This window comes from Myotis daubentonii, chromosome 1 (assembly GCF_963259705.1).
Source record: "Myotis daubentonii chromosome 1, mMyoDau2.1, whole genome shotgun sequence".
NCBI lineage: Eukaryota > Metazoa > Chordata > Mammalia > Chiroptera > Vespertilionidae > Myotis > Myotis daubentonii.
The window spans coordinates 17,506,742-17,527,017 of record NC_081840.1 but is presented as its reverse complement, the minus strand read 5'-3'; the positions used below and the strand labels follow the sequence as shown (position 1 = coordinate 17,527,017).

Here is a 20,276-nt window from a genome sequence, read left to right as displayed (position 1 = left end):
AGGTTTGTCTCAATAGAATGATGATAGTTGTAAGTGCGGGATTCGATTCTCCTAGAACCATCAGAGAGTGGAAATTCCTAGAACTTCCCTTAGGATTTTCTTTACTTTAAAGAAACTTTACTATGTCAAACAGTTGCAATGCACTCATTCTCCCACTAGAATTGGTAGAGTCCCTAAACCTAAAAGAGTTAAAATAACAAAGGTAAACTATGAAATATAGATGAGCATAAACAAAAAGCAATGAAAATTTAGTGACTGATGCAAACAAATAACCTTCTGCAGCACTAAGCAGAGAGGTCACCTCCTATAGGAGTGGCCTATGAGGATTCCTAGGGCTATGGTCTGCACCTAGGTCCATAATTTACCTAATTTGCCTCACATAATTTAGATAAATTCATAATTTATCTAAAATGCATAAATCAAGATTTTTGCTGGAATTACATGGAATTTATTAACTATACAATTCACTCCATCCTATCTCATTTTCATGTTCATTGTATTCAGGTTAAAGTTGATAACTTTTCTGAAGAGAGATGGAAAATATGAAAGTGATGGCAAAAGCCGGAGAAGAAACAGAAGTTAAAGTCCCTTTTCTGAAGCAGGAAAGGGAAGGAGTGGGTTCCTGGACCCCTAGCATTCTCTGGTTCCAAGCTCCCTGGTTTGGGCCAGTTAACATGGCAACAATTTATCAAGAAGTACCTGGGATCTCTGTCAGGACTCTAGAAGACCTAGGCATCTATAAGACCCATAATTGCCACCCCCCCCCCCTTGGATATTTAAGCTACAAGGTAAAATTGAGCCCAACTGTAGCAGAGCTCTAACTAGCCTTGGTTCCAGAAGGTAGACCCCTTGAATTCCCAATGGCAAGATGTGCAAGTTTGCCCAGGATATATCATTAACTTGCATCTTCCTTAATAAGTTTTCAAGTTTTTGCACTATTGTACGTTGTGGATTTATCTTATGCCTCATGAGCTAGCATATCTTCCTTTTATCTATTGCACAAATCTAGGACATTGCAGTTGACTAAGATGACTAAGCCACAGTGAATCTTAACCTATGTGAAAATTGGAAAAGCATTCTAAATGCTTTTGCAAAATGCCCCAGTACAATGTATTATACTTAAGAATTTTATTACAAATTTTCCTGGAATCTTGAAGGGCTCCACACTCTCTAGAAGACTCCCTTATTTTTATGTATATTTTTATTGATTTTAGGGAGGAAGGGAGAGGGAGATAGAAACATTAATGATGAGAGAGAATCATTGGTTGGCTGCTTCCTACATGCCCACCCGCCCCCCCCCCCCCCACACACACACATCCTCACTGCCTAGGGATTGAGCCTGCAACCTGAGTATGTGTCCTGACCAGGAATTGAACCATGTCTTCCTGGTTTATAGATCGATGCTCAACCACTAAGACATTGTGGCTAGGCAACTCCCTTATTTTTAAAATACTCTTGTCCATGTTTTTGTTTTGTTTTTCTTCTCCAGTTTCTTCTAAAGTTCAGTCTAGATGGAGTTAAATGGTAAAGCTTCAAGGTTTAAGGCTCAGTACATTTGGAGATTAAATCTGGTACATTAGATATTATTGTGATTAGATTTTTCACTTTGCAACTAGAGTGTAAACACTTATAGAATGGAAAATCATATCTTATACCATTTGTATATATGCCCATATACCCACTGAATGTAGTGTTTGGGTGGCTCATGCTTTCTTTATGATTTAACTAGAGGCCCGGTGCACAAATTCATGCACGGGTGGGGTCCCTCAGCCTGGCCAGCGATTGGGGCCTATCAGGGCTATCTTGCCCAGTCCTGATCGGGGTGAACAGGGCCGACAGGCTTGGGAGAGGGACCACAGGAGGTTGTCTAGCCACAGGACGTTGGCTGCGTTGAACATCTGCCCCCTGGTGGCTAGTGCACGTCATAGCTACTGGCCAGTTGTCAGGTCGTAATGGTCACTTAGGTTTTTATATATATAGATAGGTGGTAAAAACATTCATTGGTGATTGAACTTTAAATCTCTGCTCACCCCAGAGAGTAAAAAATACAAAGAAATGTAAAACATAACTTCCATCCTCAGTTCTCTCAACTTTTACTGAATTGAATTTTCCTTTCTAAGATGATGAACATATTTAGTGTCTTATCATTTTTATTGATTTGGTCTCTTGAATTGCAACTCCTGGGCACTTAATATTGACTTACTAACTGGAAAATCTTCTTCTTCTATTTAAATTATGCCCCTCCTCCTCATTCAAGTTTTTTAAACTCTACAAAGTCTCTCCTGACAGCTCTATCTGTAGAATCCCTTCTTTTTCTGAACTTGTTCTTATTTGCTGTCATATCACTTAATGAGGTGTCCTTGTATCTTTACTTAACCTTTATTATTAGGGAAGTTAAAAATACTGGTCACTCAAAGGATCTGAATAGGCATTTTTCCAAGGAAGACATACAGATGGCCAACAGGCATATGAAAATATGTAAAACACCACTAATTATTAGGAAAATGCAAGTCAAAACCACAATAACATATCACCTCACATCTGTTAGGATGGCTATAATAAAAATGACAATAAATAACAAGTGTTGGACTGGATGTGGAAAAAGAGGAACCCTTGTATACTGTTGGTGGAATTATAAATTGGTACAGCTACTATGAAAAAACAGTAAGGAGGTTCATTAAAAAATTAAATATAAAACTACCAAATGATCTAGCAATTCCTCTTCTGGGTATTTATTAAAAAATATGAGAACAAATTTAAAAAATATATGATAGCACTAATTATATATATATATATATATATATTCATTTAATCATTATTAACAATAGCAAGATATGCAAAAAAATGAAGTATCCATCAACATAAAAGAAACTGTGGCAGAGAGAGAGAGAGAGAGAGAGAGAGAGAGAGAGAGAGACTACACAGCAATAACAAAATCAAATAATTAGGGAATACAGTTAATAATGTTGTAATAACTAGGTATGGGTACTTGACTTATCAAGGGATCAGTTTGTAAGTTTTATAAATGTCTAACTACTGTAGTATGTGGATGGATCTCGAAGGTATAATGCTGAGTGAAATTAGTCAGATGGAAAAGAACAAAAAAACATGATTTCACTTATATGTAGAATATAAAACAAAAAAGTAGCAAATGAACTAATAAAACCAACCACATAGATACAGACAACAGAATGCTGGTTAGCAGAGAGGAAAGGGTTTTGGGGAGGATGACTGGACAAAACAGATCAAATGTATGCTAACAAAAGGAAACAACTTTTGGTGGTGAGCATGCAGTAGAGTATACAGATATTGAATTATAATGTTGTACACCTAGAATTTATATAATGTTATTAACAGATATTACCTCAATAAAACAAAAATAATGATGGCCACGGAGTTAACTTCTGATACCTTTGTATATTCCCAGCACTTCTTCTTCTCCTTCTGGCAACAGACCCTCCTCTCAAGGCAACAGCTCAAGTCCTTCCCTGAAGGTAGGGTCAAATTCTATCTGAGCCATCTTATAGTTAGAATGCAAGTGAGAACTTGGTACAGCCAGGTCACCCAACATAAGTAAAAACCTGTCTGAACAAAAAAGCTGACTCCCCCCAAAAGAGACAAGACAAAAGACCTAGCAAGCCCTGAGAGTTTCTAAGCCCCTGGATCCAGTTGTCCCTGAGCAAGTTTCCTCCCAAACCTTCCCATGGTTTGGTTATATCCGTCAATAAATTTGGGTTCTCTTTGTTTTGTTAAGTTGTAGACTAATTTGAGTTTGTCACTTGCAGTCTTGACAAATCGATTATAGATCCCTTGAGGAAGTCATACCTTTCTGTGTTCAGTTTTACTGTTTTTGGTCATCCCATTGCACCTAGCACCCTGCAAAGAATAGAAACTCAATCAGTAGTTGTCAAACTAATAAGTATTTGTTTTTATTAAAATTCAGAAATATTATATAAGACCCTACAAGTATTAATAAAATTATTATGTGTACGAAATCATGAGCAAGAGTCTCAAGAAATACTAATACTTTGGTTAAGTCACCTGTTTTCAGGAACAAAATGTACATGTTTAACCAGATTGCAAATATACCCTTGTCATTAACAGGCCATTACCTCTGTAAACCATTATTCAAATGCTTTATACCTTCTCACAGTGGAAAATGCTTAATATAAATGTGTTCAAATGTTTTTTTCTTTCCATGTTAATGTACTGACAATTGTATAACAAAGTGTATATATATATATATATATATATATATATATATATATATATACATATATATATACATATATATATATATACTTATACACACACACACATACATACATATACTCTGTGTGTGTATGTATGTATGTGTGTGTGTGTGTGTGTGTGTGTGTGTATTGCTTTAACCACCTTCCTGAAAAGTTTATTTATTGCATTTAGAAAACCTGGGGTGTAAATATAACCAAGTAGAAGTTTGCTCCACAGTCTCTTTTACAGGCCCCTTTCCATGAATTCTATGTGCAACTTGTTCATGAATATGGAAAGTATCTGAAGATTTTCTTTTAACTTGTCTTGATTTCCTTGAAGACTCTGGCACACAGCATGAGATTAAAATAACCTGGCCTTGCTGGCCACTTTGCCCACAAATACCAAGGAATAAATATTAGAATGATGGATTCTCTTTCCCTTGTCAACCATGAATGTGTTCCAGCCAAGGGCAAGGTCTAAAGAGTAATTCAAAAATAAACAAATAGAACCAAAGAGTAACTTTATTCTTTTATTCAAAGTTTATTAAAATACAAGGACAAATTATAGAAGCACACATACCACTCAGCACCAATATAATAACACTCTTTCTACTGATAGTCTCCAAAGCATTTCTGTTTCTGCAACCAAGAAGCAGAGATACACACATGCATTCTCACCACATTTACCCAGTACTCATAGCATCATGCCCCGAATATTCTCCTTGCTGGGAAGACAAAGATGGGCAGAAGCAAACGAATGTGACTACATCCAACCACTAACTGAGTCAATGACTCTTTGGTCAGTAGTTATCATTCGCACACTGGTAGCCTCCACACATCCCAATCTCCCTCTTCGGGGGCCCGATTATTTGGGCTAGTGATGGAGTCTGGTGATAATGTGATGCAAAACTAAAGAAAACTGGCCAACATTCCCTACCCAATATCTTATCATGGCTTTGGTTGTATAATACTAGATACTCATGTTTCCACATCCTTCAATTCTAACACACATGAAAACCACACCCACCAGTGACATGGTCTGGAGAAGTCTTGGGAGAATTTTATTTATTTCCCAAAACCTTCTGTGGGTTTCTTTCATTTATGTGTTTACCTGTTTGTGTTTTTAGGGGGGTAGGAGGAGTTTTGAGCCAAAATTATGACTTCACTAAATATTGCTTAGGTCTTCAAAGTCTCCTCAATAAATATTAAATAAACTCTCTGGAGCTCTGGTGCTGCTGCCCAATACAGGCAGCAAGCCCTGACTTGCATGAACAGTCTTGTTTGGATATCTGTACATGTTTGCTTTCTTGGTTTAGACTCACTGTGGAATAGAAATGGGTCTCTTAAGACTGAGGCCTTGCTTCTGGTGCTATCCAGAATGTAAGGCATTAGGAAATGGCCCTTTGGCTCATCCTAAAGTCACTCAGGCCTCCTCCAAAGGTGTGAAGTTTCTTGTAGAATTTTCCCAAATACGTACACCAAGGTCTTCCCACCTAACCACTTCCTGACTCTCCCAGGCCCTGCCCCCTTCTTTCCTAGAGGACCTCAGGATACTATCAAGAGAGTGCTGATCACCAAGCAGAGGTTGGTACTTGTGCTCCATTCTAGAAATGCATATCAAGACTGGGTTTAGCTTCTATTTTAAAAATAAAGGAGGAAGTAAGGAGGAGGTTTGAATATAACAAAAAACACTTTAGCTCTGATTTTTGGCAATATCTTTTTTGTTTGTTTTTAAAGCTCCTAGAATTAAAAGGCTCATTGCTAGTCTCAACTGTTGAGAGATCCGACATTGGACATTGGGCATGTTCTGAAAAGCTCTAAATGCTGGTAAAAAAAAAGTTTTCATTAACTCTTCAATAGGACAGATGTCGGTGTTCACATTTTTCTCTTTGCAATGGCCATGTGATTCTAATTGAGCTTATTTTTCAAACTATCAGTCAGAGTTCAGGTGAAATAAATGCCCAACTTGATCCTCTTAGAATTTACAGAATGGGAAGTCCTGTACAACAGTACATTCCTCGTTATGGACATAGCCCATAGGACATGCTGAGGCTACCTTGCATCCATCCTGGAATTTCCCCAAAGGCCTACATATTGTCTTTCACCTGCCTCTCTGGTATTTTATCTAGCCAGGCAGTCCTCATGCATGACCTCACCATATTTCCTAATTTTTATTCAAGAGCCCAACTAGTGAAATACACTCAAGCAAAATGAAAGGCAGCAGTCTTTTCTTTTCTCCATAGTCATAGAATAGGCATTTCCTGATTAGTGGCAGGATTTAACTAAATCAATATGCCATTTAGAAGTTGATATTACCAAAAATCAGGGGTACATTCTATAAACAAGGTGAAGGCATAGGACCAGAGATACAAAACATAAATATAAAAAGTCAGATAAGTTAAATGACAGTCACTTTAGCTACACAAAGCAAGAACAGAGGTTCTAATTTGTTTCTAAGGAGGTCAGTTACATTTTAATGTCTGTATCAAACATGTCCTACTTTACTCTGCAGGCATTTTATTCATGCCCAATTAAGAAAGTCATTGTTGATTCCACTAATATTTTCAAATACAAAATTAAAAAAAATAAAGTAACGTTTGAATAGTTCCAAGACATAAGTCTTTAAACACTACCTGTCTGAGAGAATCCAGAAGCTATGACAATATCTAAAATTGCTCAGAAACTATTTCAATAACAGACAAGCTAATTCAGTTTAAGAGGATAAACTGATAGCTCCATGTAAACACAGGGGGAAAAGATGCTTAGTTGCTAAGAAGAACAACTCAAAGTTTTACATATAAAATTTTAAATATATAAAAGTTTTGCCTTGTGAAAATAATAACTACAGTTTTTCAAAGGAACATACTTTATAAAGACAGGGTTGGTGGGGTGGGTATTGACAATCTAATAATTTCTCTGAGCATGTCAGCTAAGCATCGATTCCCCTCTGCCTCAAACTATGAGTTCTCGTTAAGTTCATAAAAGATACATCACAGAAAATCATAAAAGTTTATGTTGAGATAAATAGGTTACATAATTAAAGACTTATCATAATTCTGATAACACCAAGCCATTCTATATATTGTAGGATTCCTGAGCTTTGTCAATTCATTTTCTCCATTGGCCCCCAACAGTCTTTCTTCCAGTGACTCTTCTATGTTCTATCGAACATATCTTTTTCCCTGATATTCAGCCTATGCCTTTGTATGTCTATTTCCATTGCCTCATTTCTCCATTGGATGATCCTCAGCCAGAGGAATTGCCCGCACACAACTTTCTCTTTCTTTAAAAATGTATCACAACTGGGTGATTTTTTTTATCACCCTTTCCCCAGACAACTAGCACTAACTGCCTTCACTGAATCTCATCCCCCTACCAGCTTCTCTAACATCCTGTTCCATTATTGTACATATAGAACAAAGGGGAAAGTTTAAGGAAACAAGGTGGGTGTGCTGCAACCAATTGATCTTTTATGTGCCACAGAAATCTCAACACCATTTTGAAGATAAAAATCAATGGGGCCCACTGATAAGCCTTGAGTTATAGAGTTTAACTATTTAACTCTGAAATAATCCATTTTCAATGTGATTTTTTCAGAAATTTGTGTCACAATGTCAAAATCTGCTTTGTTTCTTTGTAGGTGTACTTTGTAGAATTTAAAATACTGAGAAGCTTAAATGTTGTTGTATAAAGAGTCAGTTAAAATGGCCCTTTAATATCTAAACAATAAACTGTCCAGTGATATGATTACTATATTACTCCAATCTAAAAATAAAAATAGATTTCTGGTTTCTGCAAACTCAGTTCCCACATCTTTTTCATTTCAGGAAACTAGTTCAGAAAGTTATTTTCAACTTTAGATATCTTTTTATATTAATTTTATTTTATGATTCAATTATTAATGGAATGGTCATAAGAACCTTTGATTTTACATATAAATAAAAACATATACTGTGTTTAATAGTGTCCTTAAATTTATGATAGAAAATTTGTAGGTCTATTACTTATGTTACTTATAGATAAAACTATCATGTCTTCATTTTAAAGAGATTTATATACCATAAATAACTTTATATTAATGTACTATAAAGGCCTTAGATTACTAGACCTTAGCTAATAGAAACAAAGGAAGATCCAAGTCCAAATTTAAATTCCATTTTACCAAATTCCATACTACTAAGGATTGCCTTTGATGGGAATTATCTCAAACTAATTTTCTCTTCCTCTATTTTGCAACTGAAGAAACCATGTTTGTTTGTACTGGAAATTCATTATAGCTCACCTACTTTGAAAGAAAAACAGGGCTGTAGTTGAATGGGTAAGACACCTACCTCCCACAGCATCTGAGAATGAATGTGTATACATATTTTGAGCCAAAGAGCTCAGCATTGATTAAACACTTCTATAGAGATCAAGACGAATAGGGCCAGGCAGGGGATATGGGGTGGGGCTGGGCTAGAAGAGGTCAATGGGGAAAAAAGGGGACATATGCAAAACTTTCAACAATAAATATTTTAAAACAAAGAATGAGTAGGGCCACATCACAATTGTAGAGATGGAGTGGGACAGATCAGTACTACTGGGTCCATTGGTTTTACCTCTCAATGGTGTGGGTGCAATTCACCCACTGAAAATATACGCACCACAAATACATTTCAAAAGTAATTATTTAAAAAAAAAACCTCAGAAATGCAAATATTAGAGTGTGTTTTTCCCTTTCAATTCCCCTTTCTCCCTTAATCTAGGAGTATACTATGATAAATATATTGATTCCCTACGTATATTCTCTATGCTACTTTTAGTTGAGCTACTTCTTTTTCTGGTCTTGTGTATATTTTCATGTTTCTGTGGATAAAAAATTACTCTCAAGGTGAAACTCTATGATGCTTCCTAATCCTTCTGCCTCCTTTTCCTAGCTAGTAAACTTGATTTTCCGCACCTGTCTTGAAAGTAACTCTCAGTTTTAGATGATCATTCTAACCCTCCAGGTAGGAATCATTCTTGATAGCTACAAAAACACCTGTGAGCTCTGGGATGTTTAGACTGGTATAGAGCATTACATGGCTAGAAACTAGAACATCAGAAACTAACATTTAAACACCAAGGTCCTAACCACCTGGCCTGGGTTCAAGGCACCATTGTAAATATATATTTAAGAATTTTTTAGTTGACCTCTATCCATGCTGAATAAAGCCTAGGCAATACCCCTTATACTAACAAGAATGGTAGCTTCTTCCTTAACATGGTAGTTATTCAGGTGAGTCTTTTCTTCAGGTCCCAAAGCATGCATCAGCTGTCGCAAACAGGGCTTCTTCCTCTCCATCTTGGGATCTTTACAATCAGAAAAATTTTGAAGTTTCTTTTAGAAAGAGAAGTGGTGGGCTACTATTTAGCCAAATGCTATTTTGGGTGTTGAAAGAAGCATTGAGATGATAGAAGTTTATGTTCTTCTGAGATGTAAATTCCTGTCTTTCAGTGAGGCAATGAGATTCAGTGGAGGCAATGAGATTCAGCTGAACTAGTGGATTCAGCTCTTCACTTCCTTTCACATATATATATATATATACATATATATCGCTCCATTACAATCATACCTTTAACTAGTTAATCTAAATTTCATCTCTTGTTGAAATTCTTCTCCAGCCAATGCCGGACTTCTTGGAGGTTGTAGAAGAAGGGACCCTTTCCTCCCAGATAAGCAATTTTCTGTCTCTGCACAATACACACACGTTCAAAGGCTACCCCATAGGCTACATTGGCATTATTGTCCATGCGGTCAGCCACAACTCGGCACTGGGGCGGCAAGGAGAAACGCTCCAGAAGCCGGTGGGCAGCTGCGCATCGGTCTTCCTGGTTCCTGTGCTTCTTCACCTCAAAAGACAAAGAAGAATCCCCAGGCACCGCCCAACCATCTGAAGGATGAGCCTCATCAATGTAGACCAGCAGGAAGTCAGCCACTGATGAGAACTCCTCTATCAGTTTGCTGAAGGCTGGCAGCTGGTTAGTAAAAGGAGGTCAAGTGGCTGAGCCGAAGTTGACCACCAGTGGGCGCTCAGGGCAGGCAAAATCAAGAAGGTGACACTCCGCTCCAGCAATTATCTTCTCCTGGGCACCATTTTCATTGTCGTCGCCTCCTTCAGGATTGGAGACGTGCACCACACTGGAATTGGGGGCATCTTCACCCAATTTCACCTGGTTGTGAATAAAGAAAGAGGAAGAGCATACCACATTAAACACATTGTCACTTCAATTCACTCTATATGAAAACAAGTGGCTCTAATAAAATGTGGTGAACATATATTGATTTGAGTAAAGAGGCATCGTGGCAGGTAACGTAAAGAATGGCCCCACAGAGAATAAAAGTCTTTTTCATTCCGTGTAATCACTGAAGGTAATTATTTTTATCATTGAAGGCACTGCAGTTAACACTCTTCATAATTAAGTTGAGGCTGGTATTCTTCACTGTTCTTACTTTGCTGTCAATGCTTAGCACACATTATGTAACAAATGATTAATTGACTTCATTTAAAAAGTTAAATGGTCTACTCTAAGACAAATTATCAGAGTCGTGGAACATAGTACCTCTTTCTGAATTCCCCCTTCTAAGCTCTAAACTACAAAGAAAAGACCTTTACTTTCTTGCATGATTCTAAGTCATTTATTCTCATTCCATGGACAATGATACCAATGGGCTCTACTCTTGGCCAGAGACAGAAAATGTGGGGTCCACCATTTATAATAAGAAGCTAGTCCCACTTAGCCTCTTCAGCACTTCAATATTCCCACCTGTGAAATGGTGATAATGATGCCTGTCTTCCTCATATGGTTATAGAAGGATAACATAAGGGAAATAGCTCTTTGTACACGATAACTCACTGTGTGGATGTAGGCTGCCATTATTAGATGCCATCAAAATATGTAAACAGAATGCCACCTTTCCCGGGCAATTCTATCTTTAAAAACATGTTTCCCCCAGAAGTAATTTGAGCTCTCATCAGCACAACATCCTTCCTATAGCCACTGCCTACTTTGGGCTCTTATTACTAGAACCTCATTATTTTCATTAAACAAACAGACAAAAACATTAAACTATTCCAGAATTCTACTTGTAATTTCTCATTTTTTGTGTTTTGGTTTTTTTTTAGGTCTATTTCCCTCTTTTTATCTAGGAAGTCACAAACCATTTACTCGTCTATCATCCATTTTATTAACAAGCTCCTCTGAATTATAAAATACACAGGCAGAAGAGATCTAGAAGAAAATTGTTCCAGGTGCCCTCTTTGCATGTGGTTTAAATAGTTGAACACAGACTGAAAGAAAGTTTGCTGGCCTTTGGGTCTGTAAATTGATAATAAAAAACAGGCAACATAAAAGAGCCAATTACTTCAGTTTGAATGAACACAATTGGATCTTCCCTTAGAATGGTTTAATCAAAGCCAATAACATCAGGGACAACTTATGAAAGTACAATTGATTTTATACACCATTCTTAATATTACAAAACACTTCCAACTAGATCGACTTATTCTCCTCATATAAATACAGCCACATATAAAACTGCTGTTAATTGAAGTCATTTAGAAGTAAATTGTTAAAGATTCAACAATCCAGACTGATATAAAATACTCAAGGGTTTTTATTCAGAAGCTTCTATCTAATGTTAATGCATAACTCATTTTCACTGTAGGGAAAGAATTAAAGAAGTCCTGACTCTCCCTTCTGAAAAATCTTAGCAGGGCAGGTTTAAAATAAGTACTGGTACTTTTCTAAAAGAAATCTTAAAATAATACTCTGCTTCTTAAAAAAGCAAGCTGTTGGTATTATTTCAAGAGGTGCATTTGTTTTTCAAACACTATCAGGGAAAATGTTGTTTACATTAAACTTCTTGGTTAATCCCCTTAGATGGATTATTTCATTTACTTATTGTTCTTTATGTTTTACTCTTCTATTAAATTTATTGGGGTGAAATTGGTTAATAAAATTACATAAGTTTCAGGTGTACAATTCTATAGTACATCATCTATATATTGTATTATGTCCACCACTCCAAGTCATCTCTTTCTATCACCATCTATCCCCTCTTTACCCACATCTACCTCCCCTCAACCCTCCTTTCCCTGTGGTAACCACTATACTGTTGTCTTTGTCTATGAGGTTTTTTGTTTGTTTGTTTTTTTGCTTAATCCATTCACCTTTTTCACCCAGCCTCAAACCTCCCTCCCTGCTGACAGCTGTCAGTGTTTTCTATGAGTCTGTTTCTATGTTGTTTGTTTATCTTGTTCATTAGATTCCACATATGAGTGAAATTATACGGTACTTGTCTTTCTATGACTGGCTTATTATTCTATATAAGCCACACTTGTCTCTGAGGTATTAAAATATACTTAAAATGTAAAGATATACATTTTAAAGATATTATAAACCTATAATCTATGATTTCTTTTTGTAATTCTTCGTAGATTTAGGTGGTAGGTAGCATTACCATTACCTTACCATTAGATCTGTTCCACTTAAGATAGCAGTAACAATTCTAGCATGGCTGCTTTTAACCATATTGTTGGGCTGTGTTCCTCAATATACTCATAAAACCAAGATCTGAATGCATTCAATCAGTCTGAATCCACTAGCTCTTGTACTTTATGTTAACTGAGCAATCCATACACAGGAAAAAAATCATGTCTTGACTATAGACTTGTTGGTTCTTGGTAGGTGAAAACATCCATCTGCCTTTTGGAGTCATTTTTAAGACCAACCAACAAGTGTGTGGTCTTGTTAAGTGGGCCTCCAATGCCCATGGCTCTCATCCAAGCAGCACTGTTGATCCTTGCATTATTCCTGACTATTCAACTGAATAATCTAATCTGATGCTTCAGTCACAGGTGCCTCTCTTATTACCTGTAGTTAATTTTCTTGGAAAGTTAAAGCACTTTCTCTTCTTTTTTAGTGACAAAGTATAAGTCAGCCACATAATTCTTTCCAAAATACAGCCATACTAATTTACTTTAGAAAATTTAGAACAAATACAACACTTTCATTCTAAAATTAAAAGTAAAGAAAGTTACCAAATACATAATGTTCTTTGTGTGTGAGGATTTGGCATTTTGTTAAGCCGGGATCAGTGTGTGTGTGTGTGTGTGTGTGTGTGTGTGTGTGTGTGTGTGTGTGTGTATTTGAATGAATTATTGAATGAATGATAGTTGTTCTAATCCTATGTAGGGGTCAGTGAAGAATTTTACTCTTAGTATAACCTTGACCTGTAATCAATATAACCATAGTTGTGTGATGAATGAGCTGAGATAGATAATTTAGAAATGTAAACCTACTGTAGAGTACCACCATCATCAATACCTAATGCTGTTGCTCTGTTCTGGATTACCTCAGCTGGTTACTGTATAAAAATGAAAGTCAATCCTCTTTATTTTGTTGAGCATCTATGACCCTATTGCAGATTAGCATGTAATAAGCAGATATCCTGCTCATGAGAATGACTAGGTAAGAGAAATGCATAGGTAAGATCAATGTTATTAATACTAGTAGGGGAAAACACACACCCATGATTTGTAAGTCCAAATGTGAGTAGACCAGTAGTCTGCTTTTATAAGTATCATATACTAATCATACAATTTGTCTATATTGGCTAAAAACCTACTGATGGAGGATAATTTAGCAATAATAAAGAAAAAAATAGAAATTTAAAATAATAAAGTTTGCATTTAACTGCAAAGAAAATTTTTTACAAGGACATTATTGTTCCTTTCTCATTTTCCCATTTGGTCACCATGAAAATTAAATTCCTATTATGACCAGAGTTTCAAATGGAGAATTTCTTGGTTTGCTTGGCTATGCATCCTGCTGAGATGGAATGAGAGAATCACCACTGTCTTCAATGGTGGAAGATTCTTTGCTTTCCCCAGGAGCAAAGCATTCCTTGACAAAGAGCCAAAATGATGAAGAAAATAAAGCTGGTTCCATAATAATAACATTTAGGCTGCAGGAAAGAAGCTCAACAAAAACAAGTTATCCCTGATACTCCCAAACTTTGTTTTAATTTCCCACAGTGGCACAGAAAGTCTCCTGGCCACAAGTTACCTATCATCTTAATTTCTCCTTCTTAGAGGGTTTGTGTTTGGTTTTTGTCCTTAATGAGACATATTTGCCAAAGAGGCATTCAAAAGGCATTTTTTACTCTTGCGGAAGAGTAATTAGGTCGGTACCTCTTTCCCTGCCAGCATTAGCGGCTCTGAAGAGAACCCTGCCCAGTATTTAATGCCCAAACACAAGAAGCATCATTTCCACTAATTGGTCTTGAAGTTCCGATGTTCCCAAAGGGTCCCTTTATTTTGCAACAATCAGAAAGGACGTACATACGTAAAATGCAATATCGTCATCACTGACTTTTATCTCTCTCATCTACACTATTACAATGGTCCTTTCTTACGTTTTTGTAATCGACGTCAACACAACATCACCAACACTGGAGGTACATTAAGGGTTTGCATTTTTATGACAGGAAGTGTCTCTGGGCCAAGCTCAAATGTTGTGAGAGCCATGTTTATAAATATGAGCAAGAGTGTAACTACATGGCATGTTTATAAATCTGATTCCCTTGATGACGGGGTTCCTTTCACTCACAGTGTTCAGTGCATGGGGTGGGGGGAGTGGGGAGGAGGGCGATGCTACTTGAACATGTGGACTGTGAAAGGACAAAGAAAGGACCATTTGTCAATTAGAAGCTGGAAACAGAGCATATACTACTAACTTTTTTTTTCTTTTCCACTGGACAAAATATCACCTAATCTCATGATAGAAAGTAAAGCAAGTGATAAATATGGAAGGGGGGTAGCAGAATAGTTTTTCCACATCCTTCTTGCTGTTCAAAGTCCAGGAATGGCTTCATTCACTACCAGGAAATTTCCAATTCTTTGACATAATGACCAGGCTACATCAATGTCCTTACGAACATAGCCAAACAATTATTAAGCAGCGGTTTAACCATTTACATTCAAATTGGCCAAATAAATCAGAGTTGGAGAATAAACTACCTACTCTTTCCTCTGAATTCAGTTCACTTCTGGGCATTTTCTTTTGGATTCCTACCTTGAAACACAGCTCTGAGCTTTATCAGTTCCCACTGTTTTATCCGAGTGATGAACAAGCTCTGGCTGTGGCCTTCTTTGTGTTCTTTGGAGAATGTTTCTCTCTTAAAAGAGCCATTTTCCATGGTAGGAACTAGTGTCAAAAGGCTTGAGGTGAATGAGGAGGAGGAGATGTTAAAGAGACCTTTTCAAAACCAAAATTATATGTTCAAATGAATATGTTTTCTGTACCACTGCCATATTAACCGTGAGGAAGCTAAACTGCTTCTCGGCATCTATACTGTGTGTTTACTTTTACACTTCATTTAGGTAGGGGCTAGCTCCCAGACAGGGCAGTTTGCTCATTGGTTGCATTTTTAGTCTTTGAGCATCAGCAGAAGGATGCAGTGTTAAAAGCAATGACACTGACAAAGGAAACTTAAATGACAAATATCTGTTATTCACCTCAATCTATAAGTTTTTGTAGACTTGCCTTTTCATAAAAGCAATGCTTGGAACACCCTCTAACCAAAGTGAAATTATCTTTGCAAGCTTCCCTACAAAGTTAATTTCAAATCCCTTTTAACATGTTCATGAAGAAGGGGCTTTTTTTGTTTTTGTTTATTTGTTTTATTTTTTTCTGTTTTAACTTCTGTGTTGCCTTGTGTAACAGCCAAGCCCAAGGATAACACTTTCATTTCACTTTCTCTTAAAATATCCCCATGTATCTGACATTCAACAACAGGGAGAATTAGAAAAGACATGTTTCATCGTATCTCATATGCACACACTCATCCTGGAAAACTCTGCTTCTGGGTGGCAGTCTCAAAATAGTGCAAGTCAGGGTTGTGAAATACTGTGATGCTATCTCAAACAGTACCTCCTCCAGTGTGTCCCTAGAAATGGCTACACCCAGAGATGGTGGCACAGAAGACAACAGTATTCAGGAAAGAGATTCTGAGTGAACTTCAAATGCCACCACCAGCACCACTACCCTTGCCTTACTGGGTGGCAGAAGGAGACCTAAGTTCAACACAAGTTGGGTTTGCCATGTTTCCATTCATTACACACCCAGTCCAGTCTTGTCTCTGGACAGGCGGGTTCTTGGGTTGTTTCTTCTCATGGTGTTAGCTATTATATAAATCATTAAAAGCAAACTTAATAACATCAGTCATGAACTTGGTCACTAATCAAATCAGTAGGCATAAACAATACAGGAGAGGAATGCACAAGCCATAGGCAAAAAAAAAAAAAAAGAAAGAAAAGAAAAGAAAACAAATCACTCATCCTCAATTTCCTGGAATAGGAATAACAAAATATTGCAACACAATGGAACACTATACATTAATGAAAAAAATAAATAATAAAGTCTATTACAGAGGTATTTGTTTGCTTTTCTCTCTTAATTTTAATAAGTTGCTTAATAGGAAAACAACCTTGCTTAATATTTGTGGGCAACCTCACAGCCCCTATATTTTATGTGAGAGATGTTTACATAAGTATACACTCATATTAGTAAAATTCTCCCAGGCAGTGACTTTTCTTTTCTAGGCAAAAGTCAATTCTCTTTCAAAAAAGTAAGAATCTAATATGCTGAGATTAAACCACTGACATTGCCATGTTATCTCCTAAGACCTACAAATACAAAAACATAAACATCTCACATTCAATGTATACACTTGTGGAAATGAAATGATCCCCTCATACTTAACATATCTCCCATTGGCCCCACATACACAATATACATGAGTTTTCCTGTTAGAACTCTGAGCATCATTTCATATAATTATAAAAGAAATTTTCCTGATTGACAAAAGAGTTCTAACTATTCTCCTATCTTTAGAAAAAATGAAAACCTTCTGCAGGTTTCTCTCAATATCAAAGGCATGTGTTATAGTCAAACTTCCCTAATGCACAGTGGATATTTCCTTCCTGAACACTTGTTTGATTTTCAATGGAACAACCCTACTCTGGATTCTTTGTGACTAGAAGTTACTTCTTTTCCTTTCCGGGGGCATAGGTTTAGTTTTCTAGTGCTTATTATGGAGGTCTCATTCCCTTCCCCCTCTTTTATTCTAAGTTTTATTCTGGTTCTGGGGTGCTGCCTGCTTAAGGTGCACCACTTCATTGGCTTCCATATTCCTCCCAAACTCCCCTTCCCTGGCAACTTGGACAAGATCCCCCAATACTGTGAGGGAAAACCAAGACTGCTTTGATAGCAACTTTTGCCAAGTAGGTCTATTCTTCTTGCTTGGGGACCTTCAGGAGTTATACGGGCACAGGGGAGAAGGGGCAAATTGACTCATGAGAAACGTTTCACTTTGTTCCTAAGATGAGTTGAAGATCCTCTGAGCATATAAAATAAAAATTAAAAAAGGCTAAAATGACAGCATTCTTCACTGAGAAACAAAGCTCTCAACTCTGGCTTTGAGAGAGAAGCCTCTGGGACCTGACTTCCTCAGGTAAGTGAGGTTGCTGCTCCAGTGATCAAGGCATGCCTTAGAACAGCTTTGAAACGGAATGAACCGTAGACGCATCTGCTCTTTCTAAGACAACTTATTTCACTTCTGAGAAACAAAGCAAATGTGGTTTCTTTTACAAAGTCTGGAGTTCTGACTTTGTCAGTGCTAAGATCTTCCTTTTGCAAACTGTTACCTAGTAACTTGGGACACAGGGCCTGATAACCCTTTGAAAAGGGTTCAGATTGGAATCAATATAGAGGATGATGCTGAACACGGGCTCGCTTACATTAACTCTTACCTCTCCCAGAAATGATGCAGATAGTATGCCAAAGCACACCTGCTGTGATCATTCCTGCAGCCTTGTCCTCTCCCTGAGTTTTGGCAGCATGTTCTCGCCACCTCCCCCCCACCACCACACGCGCCCCGCACCGCCACTTGCTTTTCACCCATGGAACTGTCTTTCCCAACACAGCTCACCTAGCATCTCATCAAGCAAAACATCGGAACCCCAGTTTATAACAAGAGCATGGCAAATGCAGCAGTTTGCCCTCTCCCAGCATCTTCATACTTTTCCCAAAGTTCTCCTGCCGGCACAAACACCCTCTCCTCTGAAATCACAGCAAGCCATTAAATGACCCTTATTACAAAGACTCCTTATTAGGTCACACAGTCAGCATGGCTTACTACCTGTCAAATCTGACTCCTGTGACAGGTGTAGAAAGTCAAGGCAGGAGCTCACTTGAGCATAACCCCTCGGCCCCCACACAGGCTCCACAATCTCCCCGCAATGCTCGCAGCGGCCTCCAGTCCCAGGGCGTGCAGCCCCTGCCCCTGCTGACCGAAGCAGCCCCTTGGCCCGCTCACCTGTTTGTAGGCATCCAGTAGGAAGCTCTTCCAGATGCAGCGCATCCCCTCTGAGGTCAGCATGCGCCTCCACTCGCCGCGAGTGGACTTGGAGCGGCTCAGGAGCAGCACCACGTGCTTGAGGAGAATGACCGAGTCATAGAGCGCCAGGAAGAGGCAGTTGGAGAAGAAAACTGGCAGAATCTGCAATGTGATCAGCAAGTCTACGCTGAGGATGCCCATCTTCCTTGCCTTCCAAGTCAGTTCCCGTGTGCGCTGTGGCTCCCCTTCCCCTCTGACTTAAAAGGGGGTGGCAATAGAGGGGTGGGGGAGGTAAAGGGGAAGGTTAGGGAGGGTGAGGGGGGGAGAGAAGGAGAAAAACTAAATTAAAAGGAAGCCCAAGATCTCTCCTCTTTCAAAGAAGCAGAAGTGGCAAGACCCAGTCCAGTCTCTCCAGCCCAGCAGTTGGAGTGTGCCCATCAATTCATTCAATTCGGAGCTGCTTGCATTTTTTTTTTTTTTTCAGGATTTAAGATGTTAAAAAAAAAAAAAAAAAAACCTAAAAAAAAAAAATACTGGCGTACCGGTCCCTAATCCAGTTACCCTCTCAGAGTCGGTTAAAGACAGGCAGTTCCACTTTCATTTCCAAGCACCTATGAGACTGTGGCAGAGACAGCAAAATTTTCTGTAGCTTTTCATTGTCTCTATGTTCAGATACGTAGCCTGTTTCTTTTCTTGAGTTGCCAGAGTTTTTAAAATGTGCTTTAAGGGTAGGTTTTTTTTTTTTACTCCCCCCCTTCTTTACTCCGTTTTACACACACTTTCTGTTCTCCTTCCCCCAGCCTGTCTCACTCTCTCCCTTCCCCTGGAACGACTGACTCCTCTCCTCTCCTCACTCCTTCTGGCTTTGCTTCTGCTATCTGTGGTGCAAAGTGCTCTCTGCAGCCCAGTGAGTCTCCCTGAAGCCTTTTATACATTCCCTGGCTAATTGCTGCAATAGAGAAATGAAAGCCTAATCTTGGTAAAGATCTTGACGTCATTGAGAAAAAGGGCTTTACTTTGGCCAGGACTGCAGTGAATAGAAAAGCAAAACTCGACAACTTTTTTTTTTTTTTTTTTTTACAAGTGGGGGGGTGGGGGTGGGGAGAAGGACAGTGGAATTCTGCTTTGTGATTTAAAGAGAGAGAGAGAGCAAAATTAATACCTCTGACGGTTTTTAGGAAATGCTTTCAAACCTTGGGGAAAGTAATTTACTACAATGTGTAGATTTGATAAGTTAACACTTTCTGCTCTGATGATTATTATTACTGTTATTATTATTCATTTAGGAGGGGGCTTAGAAAGAAGGGATCCTGGAAGACAGAGAAGAGGAAGAAATGGTCACCTTTGCTCTATTTCTTGGAAGATGTGAATGCTTCCATTTGGTCTTTATACTTATATAGTATGACTCTCATCAGATTTGTGACCTAGGTTCCTTAAATATTTTTTGAATCAGGATTTTATTTAACAAAATTCAGAGTGAGCTTTGAGGTGGAAAACTTTTCGACTCTTTGAGTACCACCACACATTTCTCTAAAGCTGCTTGCTGAAAATTAATACAAGTATTCTTTTCAGTTTTACCAGTTTCTAATGCCCACCCCCCCAAAAAAATATTTCAGACATGA

At 38.0% G+C, this 20,276-nt stretch overlaps 1 protein-coding gene across 2 annotated transcripts; it reads right to left on the bottom strand.

Moving 5' to 3' along the window:
* Positions 1 to 4,749: 4,749 nt before the first annotated feature.
* On the bottom strand, positions 4,750 to 19,561 carry DIO2 (iodothyronine deiodinase 2). 2 transcript variants are annotated; one of them, XM_059689031.1, is made up of 2 exons: positions 18,634 to 19,560; positions 4,750 to 10,424 (listed from the first exon to the last, which is right to left on the bottom strand). In XM_059689031.1, exons 1-2 carry the CDS (start codon positions 18,853 to 18,855, stop codon positions 9,837 to 9,839), a joined length of 810 nt encoding a protein of 269 aa, XP_059545014.1. In that variant the 5' UTR covers positions 18,856 to 19,560; the 3' UTR covers positions 4,750 to 9,836. The 2 variants fall into 2 exon arrangements, with proteins under 2 accessions (XP_059545014.1, XP_059545023.1); XM_059689040.1 differs by having other exon boundaries at positions 9,849 to 10,424; positions 18,634 to 19,561.
* Between the last annotated feature and the right edge of the window lie 715 nt (positions 19,562 to 20,276).